General features: G+C 30.6%; 1 protein-coding gene and 1 long non-coding RNA gene across 2 annotated transcripts; one reads left to right on the plus strand and one right to left on the minus strand.

Moving 5' to 3' along the window:
• The first annotated feature begins 226 nt into the window (after positions 1-226).
• On the plus strand, positions 227-3,235 carry LOC145327454 (uncharacterized). Its single transcript, XR_013882177.1, has 5 exons — positions 227-273; positions 449-499; positions 1,584-1,664; positions 2,046-2,089; positions 3,056-3,235. It is a non-coding gene; the product is annotated as an uncharacterized LOC145327454 (long non-coding RNA).
• Positions 3,236-5,669: 2,434 nt separating this feature from the next.
• Positions 5,670-20,167, minus strand: LOC145328589 (glutamine synthetase 2 cytoplasmic-like). Its single transcript, XM_080172333.1, has 13 exons — positions 20,037-20,167; positions 14,953-15,085; positions 14,483-14,544; positions 13,977-14,052; positions 13,652-13,732; positions 12,797-12,936; positions 12,378-12,426; positions 12,093-12,157; positions 8,449-8,562; positions 7,861-7,948; positions 7,469-7,557; positions 6,510-6,588; positions 5,670-5,818 (listed from the first exon to the last, which is right to left on the minus strand). The coding sequence occupies exons 1-13, from the start codon at positions 20,108-20,110 to the stop codon at positions 5,777-5,779; spliced, it is 1,092 nt and encodes a 363-aa protein (XP_080028459.1). The 5' UTR covers positions 20,111-20,167; the 3' UTR covers positions 5,670-5,776.
• Between the last annotated feature and the right edge of the window lie 668 nt (positions 20,168-20,835).

Raw genomic sequence — 20,835 nt, forward strand, 5'->3', positions numbered from 1 at the left:
AATTTTAAATTTGTATTTTAAAAGAGTAAGAAAATATTTTTTTGGAGGGAGTTGGTTTAAGACACCCTCCCCAAAAATAGTTTAAAACCTTCCTAGGACCTATAAGAAGATTAACTGTAAAGGAGAACAATATCGGTTCAGCGGTTAGCGAGATCCTTCGGGACAGACATAAAACGCTTACTACTTTATATAATAGGATTAATTTTGTTATTATCAATTGCAGATTATTTATATTCTTGAAGAATCAAACAGCAACAAATTCTGCTTTACATGGTAATCATTTTAAGTAGTTAAAATTCTTTAAAATTATGTCATATACGTCCGTCTGACCGGCTGAATAAATTGTTAGACAATTTAAAGTGATGCCTTCAAAACGAAATAAAATTATTATATTTTTGTCAAAGTGCCTTGTGATTATTTTCCACTAATTTATTTGTATTATTTATAGATTTGGAGCTGATAAAAGCAAAAAGAAGGAACATACTACCCGCAAGAATTGGTAATCTTCATACCAATTTATTTTAGAATATTATTTGTAGCGAAGCCACTCTAAAATTTAAATGTCTATGTATGTCTAAAACAATTTCGGGGAAACGTGAATTTCTTGGCTCTTATAAAAGATATAAGACTGAAACTCCTTGTCAAAATTCCCATCAAAATAAACAGAAACATCCTAGTCGGCAGGACTGTAGATTTTTAGCTACTTAAAAATATTAAAATAAAATTTCCTATTGTTTGTAACATCCAGTATGTCATTTACTTTGACCGTCAGTCTGTCAGTCATCATACTGAAATATAAATATCAAGAAATAAAAAAATGCCTCTAATTTTCTTGATTATGACAATTGCTCTTTAAATTACTTAAATTCTTAATATTCTTAAACATATTTTTTTGTGCTACTTCACTACTTAAGGATGTTGTTATCCTTGTTTTTTTATTTGAATTAAGAAAAGTACATAATTCATTAACTTTTTGTATTTGTATCATTAATTTGCTCTTCGTAGTAAAGATTAATTCATTCATCATGTTACAGTCTTTTGTCTAATTAAGGGCTTAAACTAAATCTTTTTGACAAAAGGGTTTATTGGGTTCATATTTCTTATTTACTAATTATAGTAATTTTACAACGACGCACATTCTAGGTTATTTTCTCAAGAATATAAATTATAGTTTAAATGAAAATAAGCATAGTTGCATATAATCATTTAATCACAAGTAGATAACACTTGAAAAGACGAACCCCAAACTGTCCCAGTTTTGAGCAAGACGATTCCTGTGACGTCATATAAAAAGGGAAGGGGGGAAGAAAATCTTTTGAAGAGATTTTCTTCCCCCCTTCCCTTTTTCTTTCCCGAAACGTATATGACGTAACTTGAATCGTCTTGCTCAAAACTGGGACAGTTTGGGGTTTGTCCTTGAAAACTTTATTTTGATCCTTCGGGTGGTGCAAGGTTTTCTGAAACCTTTCAACCAAACCCAAAAATTGTAGTTGCAAATGGTTTATAATTTAGGCCAAAAGCAATCCTGTTTTATATCATTAAAAATCTACTAATCATAACTTATGCATATGCTTGATTTTTAGGTATTGTTCATGTGGCAGTTATAACCTTTATTTCTGTGTGTTATTATCTGTTCTACTTCTTTATGAGCAACCAGCCTTTAGGTATCTTTAGAAGCGAAGCTATTCTATAATCAGCGATTGTTAGTATTCCATATGAAAAAAATATTTGATGATTTGATTGCCTAATCGAGCACAGAAAACCTGTTTTACCTTATTTTAAAATACTGAATATAAGTAGTTAGTAGTACGTTTAGGTAGGGTTAGGTTAGATTATATTAGGTACTGGTCAGCCCCGGAGGGTAAGGACACCGCAGGTATAGGCCACGCAGGATTAGGGCAACATGCAAAAGTAAAAATCCCTACCTCCCCTCATATTCAATTTTTAATCTTTCTATCTCTCCTTATATACTTTTCTTAAATCTAATATATTTATTTACAATATTGCCTCTATTTTTCTTATAAACATAATAATTATTTTTTTAGAAATTCGACTTTTTGCTGTAGCTATGATGCAAGACAGTGTTCAGGTTAGAAATTTAAAAAGTCTATAGGGAATTTTTAAATACATATACATACTATTATTATTCATAAACTGTTGGAATTCTTATCTTATTCAAATTTGAACCTCAAGATCTTTTTTAGTAACAAAGCTACTCTATAATTCCAGATGTCCTCTGTGAGTCTGTTTGAAAAGTTTTTGAGGAAGAGTAAATTTTGGTTGATCATGGAGATAGGCACCACTCGTAAATTCACGTGAAGCAATTTTTAATATGTCAGTAATGCAATGGGAAATATAATTTACTCGGATGCTATTTAAGATAAGAAAATTTATGTGAATTTATCTTACCTATGTAGAAAAAGTCTCAACTTTGTTGTCAGTTAATAATTAATTTTCTCGGTCGATATGAAAGATATGTTGAGCATCTACCCTAAAATTCACAATGTCTGTCCATCCGTCATTTCTGGAGAGGAGAAGTAACTTCGATTTTTATATATATTATCGTTCTGTTTTCATATTAAAATATATTACTAAATTTAAATACAAACATTTTATTTTTAACTTATCATGACATAACAATTACTTAACTTTTGCATGGTCATAAAAATATAATAAAAATAAATTTTCAATTTAAAACAAAGGTAAGGAATCACTTAAAGCCTTTATTTGGTAATGTAGGCTTCTCTAAACTCGTGTATTGTCTATATGTCCAAGTTTGCCTTTACCTTTCATCTAATCAGAGATAGAGGAGAAAATGGGTTGATTATTTTACTAGTCCCCAAAGTTTTAGAATAACGTTTTCTTATTAGTTGGCTAAACAACTTTGGGGACTTTTAATGGATATTGATTGGTTGGTTAATAAAGTTGAGTGTCCAAACGGTTCAACCACTGTTTGCAATCTACAGAAGGGGTATTAAAATTGGGGATGTACAGCAATTCTCTTATTATCTTATCCCTTATATCCCTGAACCTACTCTTAACATATACTTTTTAGTGTTTGATAATTCCATGTGTCATAATTGGATTCTCTAATAAGCTGAAGCGAAGATGCACAAAAGCTTTTCAAGATCATATCTACAGCTGGGAGCCTAATCATAATAATACTAGGAAATTATATCAGCTCACAATCATTCAGCGCGTCCTGCCATTCGTAGACCTTTTTTGTGGCTGGTAATTCAATTTTTCTGCTTTTCATATTTTCAGGTCGTCAGGTATACCCAAACCAATCAATGATCGTTTTTTTTTTATTTTTAAAAAGGTATTCAACATGAATGTCTTACACGTGTACATAAAAGACAGACAACACATGCAAAAAAACAAATACTTTATTTTTAGCTGTGAAACTTCTTTGTAAGTCTTCCTGTTTTTCTGTCTGTTTGTCTGTCTATACTTCTATCATGTCTGTATTGGTAGCCAGACTTGATATTTATTAGGAGTGTAAATAATTTGGATTTCTTAACTTCTTTTAACTTTATTACTCTGCTCTTTTCATCCATTCCCCATCACTTTTTTCCCTTCACTAACCCTTTATAATCTTAAATTTGACATGATTTAAAAGCATTTTAAAGAATTTTAGTTCAAAATAATTTTCAATTCCAAAAGAAAAAATTTTTTTAAATTAGTTTTTCCTTAAATTATTCAACATTTTAATCTTACTTACAACAAATTACTAAAATAATTACGGTTACAATTTCTAGAGTGATAAAATCTAAAGACTTTTTAATTGAAGCAACCTAGTACTAGTGTCTAACTTTTTATTTTTGTGACGTAACAAAAATCGAAGGATGAGAGGGGAGGTAGGAAAGGAAACCCCTAAAAAAGAGATGGATTTTTGTTACGTCACAAAGATAAAAAGTTAGACACTATTACTAGGTTCTAATTGAAGGGAGGGAGGGGGCATTTACATTACACTAGTCCCCAAAGTATTATAATAATAACGTTTTCTTATTAACTGATTTAAAGACTAATAAATTTTGATTGGTTGGTTCACTAAATTGAGTGTCAAAATATGAGTGCTGATATAATTGAATAATCTAGAATAAATCAATCAGAATACAGGCTGAGTAGTATAATCAACAGAATGTAAAATACTGCTTCGTTATACCCAGTGAAAGAGGAGACATAAAAGAGGAGGAGACGGTAAAATATAATGGACCCAATAACTTTTGTTGGCTCAAAATCTCTAGGGATTTTCATTGAATCTTGATTGGGTTGTACAAACCAACAGTTTTTGTAACCTTTCACTAATAATTTCGTACTGTAATATTGGTATTTTATCTTCATTATTTGTGGTGTAGTGACTGTACACCAATTTATCGCCATTGTCTTATCCCTTTAGTTCCCTGCATGTTAGTTATGTAATAGGGGTGAAGCGTAGCAGCCCCTTTACGATACGGCGTGATTTCCCGACAGAGCCCCTAGCTCGATAGCTCTATCCAGAGAGGTATTTAAAGTGTTAAAGGATTGAAGATTTATTTGGAACTAACTATGATAACAAAAATGCAGTATTTATATAAAAATTACAAGAGATATGTAGATAGATAACTTGGGTAGAAGGGTAGAGGGGTGAAGATTAAGAGAGTGGTGGTCCATCCAGGTGAGGAGAAAAAGGTTAGGTCATCTGAGGTGGTGAACTGGTGGCCAAGGCTGCTGGGGGCAGGCTGGTGTAGCCGGGAAAAGGGTAGGCTTCAGTGCTGGGAGGGGAAGGGGGAACCCTTACCCCTTCTTGCTGATAAGAGTTGACCGCTCGCTGCCCATACAGCTTGACGGCTTGCTAATCCGCCGATAGAATTGCCGTGAACAATAGGCCATTGTTTGAGGGACTATTGTGAGCAGATGGATTCTTGATAAGGTATCTAAATTTAACTTGCAGCAAAACTTCTCTGGAAAGCGACAGTCTGTCCGTCTACCACAGTTACTAATTATTATAATTTTTGGCCATCATCTTATCGACGAGGGTTTTTAAAAGTTATCTTTCCCCATTACAATTCTATTTACCAAATTATTTTCATTATTTTTGTTGTATAGATATGTTTAGAACTTTTAAAATGCTATATGTCAAATAATGGTTTTTAAAGCTTAAACCAGCCGGAAGTATACTTTTAAGCTGCTAAAATTCAATAATTTGGGCTGTAAAAACTAAAAAACACACAAATATTTATGCTTAATTAAAATTTAAGCATATCTTCTTTAAAAAGATTTTTAATAATTAAACAAGAACAACTTGTAAATGAGTAAATATATTATAAAGATAAAATACATAACATACATATAATAATTATATATTAAATTCATATCTTGCGTTTTAATTCTGTACTATATTACGAATATTACATTATTTTACAAACAAAAATTTAATATCAATGGATTTAATTTTAATACAGTAAGTTTATTTTATTAAAGTCACTGTTCATTTGGAACAATTGTACATTTTTGTAGTATAAAAATATAAAATGCTTATATTAAGTCTTACTGAATAAATGTAATAATTATATGCTTATTTTTACTTTAAAACGATAATAACTATATGGGGTTTTATATATTTGTTGATATATACAAATTGAAGAGAATTAGCTCTATTTTAACACACAAAAAATAATAAAACTTCATATAATTATTATCATTTAACAGAGACTAAAAAATATATAGAGAAGGGTGTGATCATTTTAGAGAAGTTATATATTTTGTTGTCTCTAATTTGTGTCTTGTTTTCTGATTACTCGTTCAGGCAGACGGTTTGCACGATAACAGCGGTAACCTAAAATAAAAGAATTAAAAACCAAAATGCTCTTAATATATCAACAACAAAAACATGTAAATGGCTGTCATTTTTTGTTTATTTTATAAAATCATGAATATTAGAGTAAAACACTTGAGGGGAGGGGTTAAATAACTGTAATTACATATACCAATGTCCTTGTGCCGACACTCAATTGGGTCTTTGACAACCAAAGGTGTCGGAAATATTAACACAGCCAAGTAGCAGAGACGAAAACGGTCATTGGAAAAACATTTACAATTATTATGGTAGATCTGAATGTATGTAATTGGTCTTTGATTCATTGAATGGGCGTGTTTCAAAGGGGCAAAGGAAGAGAAATATACATACCTTTTTTTATAACATTACAAATGTGTAATTCTAATGAAGTAGAAAGATTAACTTTTGTACTGGGCAATATTTTTTAAAGGTAATTATTAAGATTTTAAATTTGATATATCTAGTGAAGCCAAAGTTAAAGGCATGCGAGTTGCTTATTTTAGGTTAGGACAGACTAGGTAAGGTTTGGAAGAGGGTCAACAGACACCCGAGCTGGGACAAAGACAGGTCATATTTTAATTGAAAAAAAGGAAGATTTATAAACGATTGAAATAACCTAATATCCAATTTACTTGGCCTTACTTCTTGTACAAAAATACCTGGTAATCAACATTTTTTTACATTATCTTACCCTGTATGGATCACAATTGGAGGAAGGTCTTCTATCCTCCAAATATCCATACCCCTTCTCAGCTACCTCACGGGGAATTCTAAAAAAATATTATAATAATTTTATTGGTGCATCTATGTTGCAAGGAGATGTCCGTCCTATAATTATTTTTCCATTAAACTTAAAAGTAGGAATAGAAAATAACAACTTCCCTGGACAACGGAAAGTGTCATGTTTGACGTCAAAAAAATACGTCTATTATCCATGTCTTTTTTAGGGGTTTTCTTTCCCACTTCTCCTCTCATCCTTCCTTTTTAGACGTATTTTTGTGACGTCACACATGACACTTTTCGATGATCCCAACTTCCTTACAGGTTGTGTAAATTTGTGTGAGACATTTGATTTCACATTATAATACTATCTTTTAAACGTTATTTCTCAAATATTCTTGAAGTATCATGTATTGAGAAATTCCTCTCTGTTTAGATTTAATAAAGTCATTAATGCTGCCTTAACTCTGAACATCATTATTCTTGTTTTTTTTTGTTGCTCCAAATTTAAAGAGTTACTCAAAAGATATATTGTGTAAATGGGCCAATAGGAGAATACTAAAGCAACATTCAAGAAAACTCATTGGTTAAAACATTTTACAGATCTTGGTACGTAAGGGCATACTTTTTCATTTCGTTGCATCATGAGTCAGCTGTAAATTGTCGCATATCTTAGGATTAATCTTTTCCTGGGTAAATTAATTCGTGCAAACATGTCTTCCATATAATGTGAAGCATATGACAAAACATAAAATAAATTATATCATTGAATAATTTCGTCTCTAATTTCGTCGCCCGCATTCGTATATACCAAAAATGAACAACAGTTTCCGTCTGCAAAAATTTCCGTTTTAATTTTGACGAAAACTGTTGTCAGTTGGTCCATCTAGGTATACTATGTCTATTCAAATATATGTGTAGCTGACCGACCTGATAGAGCAGCCTCTATTAGCAACACCAGCAGAGAAATCATGGATTGAGGAAGTTTCATGGGCACCAGTTAATCTTCTTTCGTTGTCCTGTTAAAATTTATTATTTATTTGTCAAATTATTAGTCAAGGTTTCCAGTTATATATTAAACAAAATCTCCTTTGATAATTTAGAATTAGTGTAGTAAAAGTTTATAAAATGTTCCCTAATCTAACATTTTTAGGGTAAACTATGGAAATACAAGTTTATAAAGTCTATTAATGCTTTGTATATAAGGTGTTCTACATAGCTCTGAAGCCATCCTTATCCGCTAATAGACCTCTTTATAGAGACCCATAGAGGACAATAAACAGTAGAAGCCACCAATTTAGAAGGAAAAATCAAATCTTTACCTTGCCCTCCCTAGGATCATAAGCTTTGATATGTCTGATGTGATGTTTAGACATTCTGTCAATAGCATCTTCAATAGCTTTCATACCACCTAACAGAACATAGCCAACAATTATTACCAACTGAAATTCAAGACTATTTTTTACAAAAAAAAAATCCAAAAAGTCTTAATAGAAATCAATTTTACCTAATAGGGGCGGAATCTCCTTCGATTTCAAGTGATCTTTTAGAGAACCCAAGGGCATCATCCGCTTGTAATGGGATGCAATACTCTAACGCCCATTGCAGGATATAAGGTTAAGTAATATCCAACAGACAACCAACCCTTTAAATTCTCGACCTTTGTCTGAGAATTCCTAACTGTGCATGGAAATAAGTTGCGCCTGTCTATGGGCCAAGGCAATTACTCTACTCTAACTATTCATGTCGCACACCTGACATAGCAGCAGTATATACCATTTTTAACGTCTTCAGTCATGACAAGGTGTCGGGCCGAGATTAGAACCTATCACCTCCCCGACGACGAGCGGATGGGCAACATTTTGAGCCACGGTCGCGGGTAAGTAAATATAATTGTAGCTATCCATGTTCCTTCAACTCTCATGGCCTCAGTGGAGAAGTTTGTATGAGCTCCGGCTCCGTTCCAGTCACCTTCCATTGGCTTAGGGTCAAAAGAAACAACTACTCCGAAATCTTCGGCAACCCTGGAATATATGTATATATAATTCTAGAGTTGGGCTCGATATAATTATCTCGCTATTGGCTAGGTTTATTCAATGTTTTATTTACTTTATTTTGGTTATCTGGATTCTGACTATTAACCCTAGTCTTCCATTATCTTCTCCCTGACGATTTCTTTAAACTTTTTTAGGATCTTAATATTTTTAATTTCAAATTATCGTCCTGAAAGGGTTAAAATGTTCAGATAACTGTTAAATTTTAGTTCAATATCTGACCACATTACGCACGTATCACTAGTATCAAATTATTTTAAAACTAAGTTTTCTTTTATTTACTATATTATTGATTGAAATTTTCTGTTTTATGGATAGAAATTTAATTCTTTAATATAATTCAAATAGCAACATGAAATAAAAAAATGAATTTATTCTTCATACAGTAAAATAATGGGTCTTATCGTTCTGGTCAATGAGAGTTTATTACGGATTATTGGAGCACTATGAGTTTTAAACATTTATCGCTTGGAAAACTTGAGCTCATATATAGACATTTATTTCCTATATAGATCTGTCATGGATCTTGATGCAATAAAACAGGCTGTTTTGTAAATGTTAAAAATTGGAAGATTTCATTAAACAAAAGTTCCCGCAAATATAAGTATTAAACTAGAGTTGGCTCAATAAAACTATCTCAATATTGGCTAGTTTTCTATGAGTACATATCTATTTATCTATTTCTCAATAAATAAATTTTCCTCCCCCGCCATTACTATCTAAAAGAAAGAAGTAAATATTTAATCATTTAAATTTCTTAAAAAAGATTTTTTCAATTATATTTTTTTTCACATTACCATCACCAAAGGGTTAATATGATTATAATTTTAGTTTTAATATTTGAACACACAAGAGGAAGTGTCGCCACAATCGAATTCTTTTAAAACACAGTTTTCTTAAATTTACTATATTAAAAATTTAAATTTTCTTTATTTATGATTAGAAATTAAATACTTCAAAATAATGTAAATAGCAACATGAAATGAAAAAAATGAATTTATTTTTAATAAAGTAAAATAATGGGTCTCATCATTCTGGCCAATGAGAGTTTATTATGGATTATTGGAGCACTATGAGTTTTAAACATTTATTCCTTGGAAAACTTGAGCTCATTTATAGAATTTTATTTCCTATATAGATTTGACATGGATCTTGAAGCAATAAAGCAGGCTGTTTTGTAAATGTTAAAAATTGGAAGAATCTATTAAATAAAAGTTATCTCAAATATACTTAGTAAATAAAAGGTTTGCATCTAAAGGGGTAGTTGCACGAAATGCATTTGAACTTAATTTAGTAAACGGCATATTTTTTCCTGGTTAATTGGTTAATCTACATTTATATGGCATATATTTGAAAGAATTTCAATTTCAAGTCTTGATATGTTAAAAACTACGTGGTAGAAAATTGAAATTCTTTCAAATATATGCCATATAAATGTAGTTTAACCAATTAACCAGGAAAAATATGCAGTTCACTAAATTAAGTTCAAATGCATTTTGTGAAACTACCCCTTTAATTAAAATCATTAAAATTTGTCTATACTTAAAATCTCACAATTAAACCTCTTTTGAAAAAAAGGAGTATAAAAATTGTTTATTTACTCTTAAAACTAAGGTGTTTTTATTTTTTTTCCTATTTAGGACTAATAATTGTACAATATACAACATAATTAGTTTCAAAAGGATATATTTCAAATATAAAACATAACATAAATGATTCTTCAAGCGAACTTTAAATACATCCATTTCAGTAATTAGTGAATAGAGGAAAACTAAATATTAAATTGACATAATGAGCCTGAAAATGAATTATTTTTATAATTAAGTACAATAAAGACTAAGTTACTTCATTATGCATTTTGTTATTTAAAAATATAATTGTTGAAGGTCATTAAACTGTATAAAAATATAAAATATTATAAAAACTAATTACATACTTATAAATTTTTAAGATGTTTGTCCTCTTAAAATAATTAGAAGATTTAGATATCTTTAAAAAAGTAACTTATTTTGTTCTAGACTTATTTTTTTTGAATTTACTAGCAGCTGTGTCCCTAGCATCTGAGGGTTCTGTAAGTGTTGAAATGAGCTAAAACCATCCAATAACTTAAATTAAAAAACAAACTAGTCTAAAACCATCTTGAGTTCTATGTGAAGTGGAGAACGCATTCAGTTCAGTAGTTATCGAAGTCTTAAGCAACAGACAAAAAAAACTTTTTATTTTATATAATAGGATAGGTATATCCATCTTTGAATGCAATAAAATAAGTGGATCACATGAAAATAGGTTCAAGAAGATAAATATTTTTTTAGCATATAGTAATTTTTATAAAATACACAATATCAAATCAATAATTTATTTATTAGCCATATCAAATAAATATTTCTAGGCTAGCATGGGAGTTGAAGGTTTTAGATACTAGAGGTGGCTTGATATAAACTATCACGCTATTGGCTAGATTTATTTAATGTTCTATTTACTTTTTATGATTTTACAATATAAAAAAAACCTATAAACCTATAAAATTCTTTTCTAAAATTGTATTTTTCATCATAATACCAACATATCATTACCTATTATGAGAGATAATAACTATTTTTTCAATGCTCTCGTTCAAATTCAAATTTTATTCTCTTTTTATTTCAATGTTCCTTTTTATAATCTCTTTCAATTTCTTATTCACATATCTCTCTATTTTAATATTCAATTAATATATTAAGAAGCCGTTTAGTTTATTAATTATGTATATTGCTATCTTTTTATTTTGTGTAAATTATGATAACTTTTGTTTTCACATTTTTCTTATTTGATATTTTCTTCCCCAAAGGTTAAATATAATAGTTCTCGTTGCTGCCACAAATTACGTGTGTCACTCTGGTATAATTCTTTAAAATATCCATTTCTTAAAAACTGCAACATTATATACTAATAATTTTTTATCAAAATAGTCGAAATTATATTCTTTAGGACATTTACAATATCAATATAAACTTAAAAACTTTACCTAGTCCATGAAAAATAGTATAATTGGATTTAACTAAGCAGTCAATGAGAGTTATAAGACAATGATTTAACCAACATGAGTTTTAAACTCTTATCTCTTGGAAAATTTGAGCTCATTTATAGACATTTATTTCCTATATAGATCTGACATGGATCTTGGAGCAATTAAGCAGGCCATTTTGTTAATGTTAAAAATTGGAATATTCTATAAAATAAAAGTTATCACAAATATAGTATAGAATAATAGAATATGTAAGAAATCCCTAACTTCTATACTAGAATCACAAACTTTGTTGGATTTGGGCCAATATCTATACCTATCTCACTAAATATCCAATTATATATATTAGTATACCTGTAAAGTATATATCATTACACCCACATGTATCTCTATTAGTATACCTGTGAAGATATATCTGTACACCCACAGGTTGTGTATTATTATAATACCTGTGAAGTATATATCTGTACACCCACATGTATATATATTAGTATACCTGTGAAGTATATATCTGGCCACCCACAGGTCATCACCCATATCAATTCCTTCTGTGGGCCCAACCTACATAAATAAACTTCATGTAAACTGTTCCAAAATAAATGAGAACATTTATACCTAGTTTATAAAAAATAAGGACTTTTCTTATTTAAGATATTTATTAACAAGGATGACAACATCCATAAAAGCAATTCTCTGAATCGGTAGGACAAATGAAAATTAATATGAGTGTAAGAACTGAAATGTTCTATAAAAGCATAGACAAAATTGTAAGTAAATTTACCTGGAATTCCCACTGAGCAGGCATAACCTCAGCATTGGTACCAGAAACTCTAAAATTGAATTCTTCATAATTAAAACTTATAGCTGAATATAAAATGACTAGATGGTTTATCTCTAGCTGATAGAGTCCAGTAAGAATATTAGTTCTAAATCCATAAACTAGAGGTTGACTAGCTATTTATTTATTAATGGCTTTGTGATTGGTCACAACAAATCTCTTCAATAAATTCTAAAAGCACTTTCTAACCCAAGCAGCATTAGTAAAAATAGTACAATATTAAACCATTAGAGAACTCTAAAAAGTACCTAATATCAACAGTTAGGACTTAAAGTGAGCGTTTCACTATCTGGTCCACAGAAACAACAAAAGTAAAAATAGTACCATATTTAACCGCTAGCCAGAGAACTCTTAAAAGTTACCTAATACCAGCATACAGACAGGCCCTATAGTGAGCCTCTACAATATCTCGTCCATAAACTCTACCAGCCCCCACACCGCAGTAGTAAGGTCCCTGGGGGCCAGGGAATCCGTTCTTGGGCCAGCCAAAGGGATGTCCAGTCTAAAGTATAACAAGTATCTTTGAAAACATCAAATATCTGCTGCGCCCCTAGCTTCTAGGGGAGTTAAAGAAACCTTTAAAAATAGACTAAAACCAATCCAAGACAATTTTAAAGCTTTCCTGAAATGTAAAAATAATTTGTACCAGTAATTACGTGATCTTTTTATATTCAGACTAAAAATATATTCTTAAAGATATAAATTTCCCATTAAGTTATATTCTAAAAATATCATTGGAGAGTAGTTTTCTTCTCGCACCCCTATGGTTCATTAAAGAGTAGAATTATAAAAATACCCTGATATAAAGATATGGAAATAATAAGATTTTACGTCTGCTAATATAGGTATGGAATTTACAACATTATCTACCTGCCCTATTTAGGGATGAGAAATATAATAATTCATCTACGAGTTACAGTTAAAAATATTAATTCTAAGTTGATACAGGTGGTGTAATTGTATACTGTAAATATAGCTACATGAACAAATTCGAAATCTTATTTACAGTATGGCTTCTCAGTCACAATGAAAAATCATATATCGTATCGTATTGTATCCAGTTTTCTACGAATATAAAAATGTACAATAATAATATTGAAGCCAGCCAGTGATAACTGTTTTAATCTTATAATTGTACATTTTTATGTCTGCGGAAAGCTGCTTATTATTTGATGTGATAAATATCTAATACAAAATTATTTTTAATGAATTGTAACCTCAGAAAGAAGAGTGTACTCCTGTTCAATTCCAAACCAAACCTTCTGATCCTTAGCCTTGTTCATAATCTCTAGACACACCTAAAACAAGGTTCTGTTATTGTTACCAAAGTGTATGGACAATTGATTAAATAGTGTAGTTGATATCCTGCTAAATCATTTAAAATAAACTGTTTAGGTATATAACATAAAAATCTTTCTAGGTTATATCTTTAAATTGTAAAAACAAGTTTTATTAGACTAGTTTTCTTTCCATGAGAGAAAGAAATTTTAATTTATGAAAAATTGAGAAAAATTTGAATGGAATTTTAATTTTTTAATATACCTTTCTATGATTTGTATCAGTAGGTTCCTTGTTATACTTGTAAGTCTCACACATCACAAGAACGTTCTTCCCACCTCTGAAATATAATTATCAACACATCTTTCAAATAATTGGTTATATGTATTTTCCTCACGGATCTAAAGGGATAAGACAATGGCCGATAAATTCATGTACATCCCCAATGATGATACAAAAAATTATTGCTTCTAGTGATTAGAATCAGTGGTTGAAACGTTTGAACACTCAACTTAATGAAACAACCAATCAAAATTAACTGAAAACCCCAAAGTTGTTAAGCCAACGATTAAAAAAGCGTTGTTATAAAACTTTGGGGACTATTGTAATAAACAGCAAATTGCCCCCTCTCTCACAGATTTTTCTTTAATTATTGACTTCTACTTTAACCCGCAACTTTACCCCAAGTATCTGTCCCCCTCCCAGCCCCATTCTTGAACGACAAACATCCATAGATTTGGAGGGGGGGTTAATCAACAAAATGCCCTAACCTGAATGGATCAGGATACATCTTGACTGGGTGCAGATAGGTGTCAGAGTTTCTGCCTTCAGCCTAAACAAAAATAATTGTAGCAATTACATGTATTAAGAAATATTCAATAAAAGAGAGGGCCTACAAAAGATTTGCTTTTGAAAATTCCAATAAAAAACTATTGTGAATATTTAACTACCATAGAGAAAAAGTGTGGATTTCAACTAATCTAGGGAAATATGCGTGGATACTCAACTACGCTTGGGGAATTCATGGATATTCAAGTACTATAAAGCCCAACTTCCATAAAAGCTCTAAAGCGGATTTTAGGAAATTCAGCAGTTTCCCTCAGCCCCTACTAAGAAATATAAACCATTAAAAAACACCAAAATTATGAAGATTTTTCAGTAGCTGGATTAAACTAAACTAGGTAAATTCTTTGTTTTTGCATTGTAAGATAAAAAGAAGTACAATTGGTAAATAGTTTACCTGGTAGGTGGAGCTACCGTCATAGTTCCAGATGGGAAGTTCCTCCACACTCTTGGGAACACCGTCCAAAGTTTTTGTCTTGGACCTGAGTCCCTCCCCTGTTCCATCAATCCAGATATAAAGGGCTTGAACACTGAAACACAATATTTGGTAAATTTTTATGTTTGATTTCGAAACACCCTGTAAACCTATCTTTAAACAAGGTTATAACAAGGATAAAAACTATAATACAGTAATACAAGGATACAGTGATTTCTGTGACAAAGGATAACTTTATCAAAACTGACCTTTCACTCCTCACACATAACAGAAAATATACCTTACTCGTTAGCGTTAAGACTAAAACGTATTTGTAGTAAAATTTAGATTTTTAAAACAAATTAGATTGTTTGAAAATAAGCTTTTACCACTTGGTTATAAATTTAGTTATATAACAAAAGCTTTAAATAAAGTGAAAATTATTGATAGAAATGTTGCTTTACAAAAAGTTGTGTTTTTTCCTTTACAGGACGATTGAGAATGAAAATGTTTTTGAAATATATACTTGGCATCTACAAAGATGTTAGTTTGATAAAGCAGTCTAGGGTTGAGATAGATCAATGGCTTTAAAACTTGAAACTTTTAGATTATTCTTTTGGCTTAATCAGATGAAATAGATTTAAACTCTTGATCATATTGATTGATTGATCAAATGATACTCCCCTATGACATTGACATAAAGATGAAATCAATCAAAGTTGATTAAGTACTGATTTGTAAAGTATAAATATGGGAAATAGGGGAAAAAAATAAAAATTAAGATTTTTGATAATAAGTTAAAATTTGTTTTTAGAAAGGCAATTATAATCTTCCTTAAAATGGTAAATTACTATAATCTTATACTATTTTACACTATAAAAAACATTATGTCTTCAGAATGTTTATTTTATAATAATAATAATAACATAGAAATAGCTTAATGGAGGCCACTGGATATAAATCAAATTAATCCACAGATAACCTTTAAAGGACGGGTACACCTCAAAGCCTCTTTAAATATACCATGCTCCTAAAGATATACAACCATTTGATGCGAAGTCTTGCTTTGTCGGGTATAAGCTGGGCCTGATTTTTTTAAAATAAACGTCATGCACCCGATATTTTAAGGAATGCCTCGTTTGGACAAATAGTCTAACTTTTCAACTCCTTGACATCTACCGGATGCGTTTACAAATTGAGCTTAGTAGCGAGCAATCTCTGTTCCCTATATCCCCAAAAGTATAACAAGTGACATTTAATTTATATTTGACATATCTAGGAGAAAAACTTGTCAATTCATGTCAATATTAACAATCAAAACATTCAAAATTATTCAATTTGCAAACATAAATTTTGCACAAAATAATTTGCATGTAAATTGCAAAGTACAGAATGATTTATGCTTTTTAAAGGAAGTTTTTGTTAGATTTGTAGCAAATCTACAATAAAAAAAAGTTTGAATACATATGTACTCGGTTTTTTTGTGGATCAGTATCTCTATAACTTAGGTCTGTCTGTATTTCCGATTTGTCCATTTAGGTAAATCTATCAAAAGTTTTTTAAATATACATATAAGGAATTTATAATTTAAAACTTGAATAATAATTTGTATTGTAGAAAGTATATACATATTATCTTATCTGTTTAAAAATAAACAATATTTTTTTATCATTATTCAACGTGTTAATCGCAAATTCTATGCAGAATTATCAAACAACAGAAGGTCGCCAAAAATAATTTCTAACATTTTATTATTGTCTTACGCATATCCTATTTTGTAAAATATTAAGTTTTTTTGCCTGTAGCTTAAGATTTCGATAACTTCTGAATCAATGGGGTTCTACATTTTATGGAAGCTTCTTATAGGTCCCTTGATGGTTTTATACTATCTAATTTTAATATCCAAGTTTGGTTTTAGTGTATTTTCCTACTTCCCGTGCTTCTTCGAATACATAACTGCTAAATGCTAGAAGCGCATTATTTAGTATTATACAGTGTGTTTTTTTTTATGAGAACTTTTTTGAAAGCAATTTTACCCCACTTATAGTTATCAGAATTTAATGATTAATGGCTTATTTTCTTCGTTTTTTAAGGGAAATTATGAAACAACAAAAAAATTACAGTTTTTGTTGAAAAAGTACAGTAAAGTTGAAAATTAAAAACTTAGGTGTCAACATATAAAAATGGTTTTAGCGCATTTTTCTTTAAAAAATGGATTTTCTGTAGTCGACTTTGGGGGGCCAGTTCTCCCTCCCTGGTTGAGATATGACCTTCAAACTTTGATATGTTCTAGTACATGTCCCTAATAAAATCTGTATACATTTTTAGCTCTATATCTCAACTTTGAAGTGTTTAGCAGCCATTCTTGCAAAAGGTTGATTATTTGAGCATAAGAAAAATGCGCTAAAACCATTTTTAGATGTTGACACCTAAGTTTTTAATTTTCAACTTTACTGTACTTTTTCAACAAAAACTGTAATTTTTTGTTTGTTTCATAATTTCCCTTAAAAAACGAATAAAATAAGCCATTAATCATTAAATTCTGATAACTATAAGTGGGGTAAAATTGCTTTCAAAAAAGTTCTCATAAAAAAAAACACACTGTATAAGACAGTCAGCTGTTTTTTTTTGTTAAGATCTCGCGAATCACTGATCCGTTAGAGAACTATATTTTAGGTAAGTTTTGAATGGGTTCAAGTCAAACTATCTCTAAAGGAAAGTCTTTGAATGGCTTAATGGTATTTTCAACTCCCTCTGCCTTTATCCCTCTCGATTTTGGTTTAAGGAGGGTGTCAAAATAGTAATTTTTCGGTTGCGCTTATAATAAGAAAAAAATATGCTTTTTGTTATATGGTTAAAAGTGCAATGAACTTTGTGCTGAGTGCATTTACAACATTGCATTTTATCGTGATTTCAATATTAATTTTAAAATTAAGAATTTTTAATGTTTTTAATTTGACTAATTATACAACACTATGAATTACAGCGCTAAAACTGGAAGTTTTTATAGAACACTCTGTGACCAATAAAAATGATCATAGTGGTAGATGGGTTTTTAAATCAAGTTGTCCGTAAGTCCATAAATCTACCATTACCCTGCGGGGCCAAAAGTAATTGAGGGAAATTCGAGGGGACCTACTTACTTGTCTGTCATTAAGACATTACTATTCTTAATCTTGCTTCAAAATATAGATTGGAGTGGGGACAAAACACCTAATTTAAAAATACCTAATTTAAAAATGCCTAATTTTATAAATGTCTAATGTGACAAAACACCTAATTTATAAATACCTAATTTAAAAATGTCTAATTTAAAAATACCTAATTTAAAAAATGCCTAATGTGACAAAACACCTAATTTTAAAAATGCCTAATTTTATAAACACCTAAATATAAATACCTAAGTTTAAAAATACCTAATTTTAAAATACCTAATTTAAAAAAACCTAATTTAACCTTAAAACTATTGTTGAATATATTAAACTGGCGGCTACGCCCCCTAGAGCCCTCTAGGAGCGGTTGCAATGCGGAGGGGAATTCAATAAGTCTAGGGGGGGAGGGGGTTACAACCCCCCTCCAAAATTTCAAAATATAGTTTGAAATAGAAAACTGGACGTATGTACGGATGGACCGACCCTAATTATAGAAAAGCTTCGCTTTTAAAAATAAAATTTTATGAAAAGTTTGTGGCACCTCATATGAGCAGGGTTGTGCAAAACCCGGTTTTTTTTAATACCCCAGGGCCATGGGTAATAGGGGTTTTACCCTGGTTTTGGGGGTATTTTGGGGGTTTTGGTTTTTTTTTACTGTAATAGCTAGAATAATATAGGATATTTAATTATCTATAATACAAAGTAGCTTGATTCTTGTCCCTTAAGATCCCAGTAACCACTGAACCGGTTGGATTCTACTCTTCAGTGAATATATATAATGGTCCTGTGGTGGTTTTAAGCTATTTTCTTGAGGGGTGGGAAACCGACCCCCAACCTCTCCCCAAAAAACAAAAAAAATCCCTCAACTTTGTTTAAGGCAGTTAATTGAAAAGGTTGCAAAAAATATTTTTTTTTTTAATTGCCTATTGGGGTAAAGCCCATAGATGAAAGTCAATGAAAACATATTTTTTTTATATAAATAATGGGTATTATCCTCTCAGAAAGTACCTCCCCCCCCCCCCCTGACAGCTAACTATGAACTCTGGCCGCAGCGCTTGTCTCCCTAGCCTGCCTAGCCGCGGCGCTCGGCCCCCTTGCCTGCCTAGCCTAAAACCTAACCTAACCTAAAATAGTTGTTGTTGGTAGAGGGGGGGGGGGGGGGGGCCCGGGGGGTACAAAATTGAAAAAAAATTTTCTAAGAGGATAAATGAATTTTAATTTTTATTGGTTTCTTCCCTAACCTAAGTAGTCGTAGCGTCGCTTTCTTGGGGGGTGATAGTTGACCTGACCATCCCCCATTTTAGCTCTAGTTTTATAAAGAAAGATTAAAGAAATATAAAAAACGGGGGGAGGGGGGCGGATTTTTTGAAAGCGCGATTTCTCATTGGAAGGTGTTGATAACCTCCACAAAAGTGTTATAAACCATGAACTATGCGAAGCTTCATTGTAAAGATGAACCATATTGGTTCAATGACTAGCGAGATCCTTCAGCCAATTGGATTAATGTTATCAAAATTTTAAGTATTTTAGTGAAAAAAAATAGATATTTTAGAATTAGGCATTGTTAAATTAGGCGTTTAGATAGTTTAGAATTAGGTATTTTTAAATTAGGCGTTTTTAAAATTAGACATTTTTAAAATTAGGTATTTTTAGTTAGGCATTTTTAGTTAGGCGTTTTTAAATTAGGCATTTATAAATTAGGCATATATAAATTAGGTGTTTTTAACGTAGGTGTTTTTAACATTAGGTATTTTTAAACTTAGGTGTTTTTAGTTAGGCATTTTTAGTTAGGCATTTTTAAATTAGGTGTTTTGTCCCCACTCCTATAGATTGACTTCAGTAATGACGAACTGATGGATAGGCTATGTAACAGACATAACAACCCTGCGGGCGTGCAAATTAGAAATATCTTACCATTCTCCTTGAGGCAGGGCCAGATATTTCTGAAGTACCAACTTGTCAGTATGGGCGTTAGTGGTTTCAAACATTTTGCCTGAAATTTTAATAACACTTTTTATAATAGAAATTGTTGTTAAAAGCAAAAACATATATAAACTTTTTCAGTATGGCCCCAAAACTAATTAATATCCGCTGACTTAGTTCGGGTTCTCAGCAATACTAAAAAATAACATATAGCATCATATTACAGACAATTCTAGGAGTTTTAAATAAACATAATAAAAATAATACTAATTTTGTTAGCCCGGGCCTCGGTGCCTCGGGTCCATCAAAACTAATTCAAATTTTTCATTTTTATATACGTGGAAAGCTGTCTAAAATACAATGCGATAAATAACTATCATAGGATTCCGAAACCGATTGTTAAAGTAAATAATCACTTAATAAGAAAATTAAATCAATACATTGGTTTTTTTAACTAGCCATATGAGCTTTAAAAATGAAGGAATTTTGCTTCTTAAACAATGCTTCCAAACTAAATGCTTATTCATTGGAATATGAATATTAACTGAATTAAAAGCACAGAAAAAATATTGCGTTTTAACGCATTTTTGGTTATTTCTGGAAAAAAAATAAAATTTTAATAATAAACATACCATAAATATACCCTGTCAAATTTTTAGGGTAGTAATAATCAAAATTTTGACAGGTTTTCTCATTGTTGACAAAATCTACAGGGATTAGTTGGATAATTAGTAATATTTAGTTTTATTAACTTAGTAATTTTAGAGAAAAATAATGTCAACATGATCGA

This window comes from Acartia tonsa, chromosome 9, assembly GCF_053477335.1.
Source record: "Acartia tonsa isolate MP-2025a chromosome 9, ASM5347733v1, whole genome shotgun sequence".
NCBI classification, from domain to species: domain Eukaryota; kingdom Metazoa; phylum Arthropoda; class Copepoda; order Calanoida; family Acartiidae; genus Acartia; species Acartia tonsa.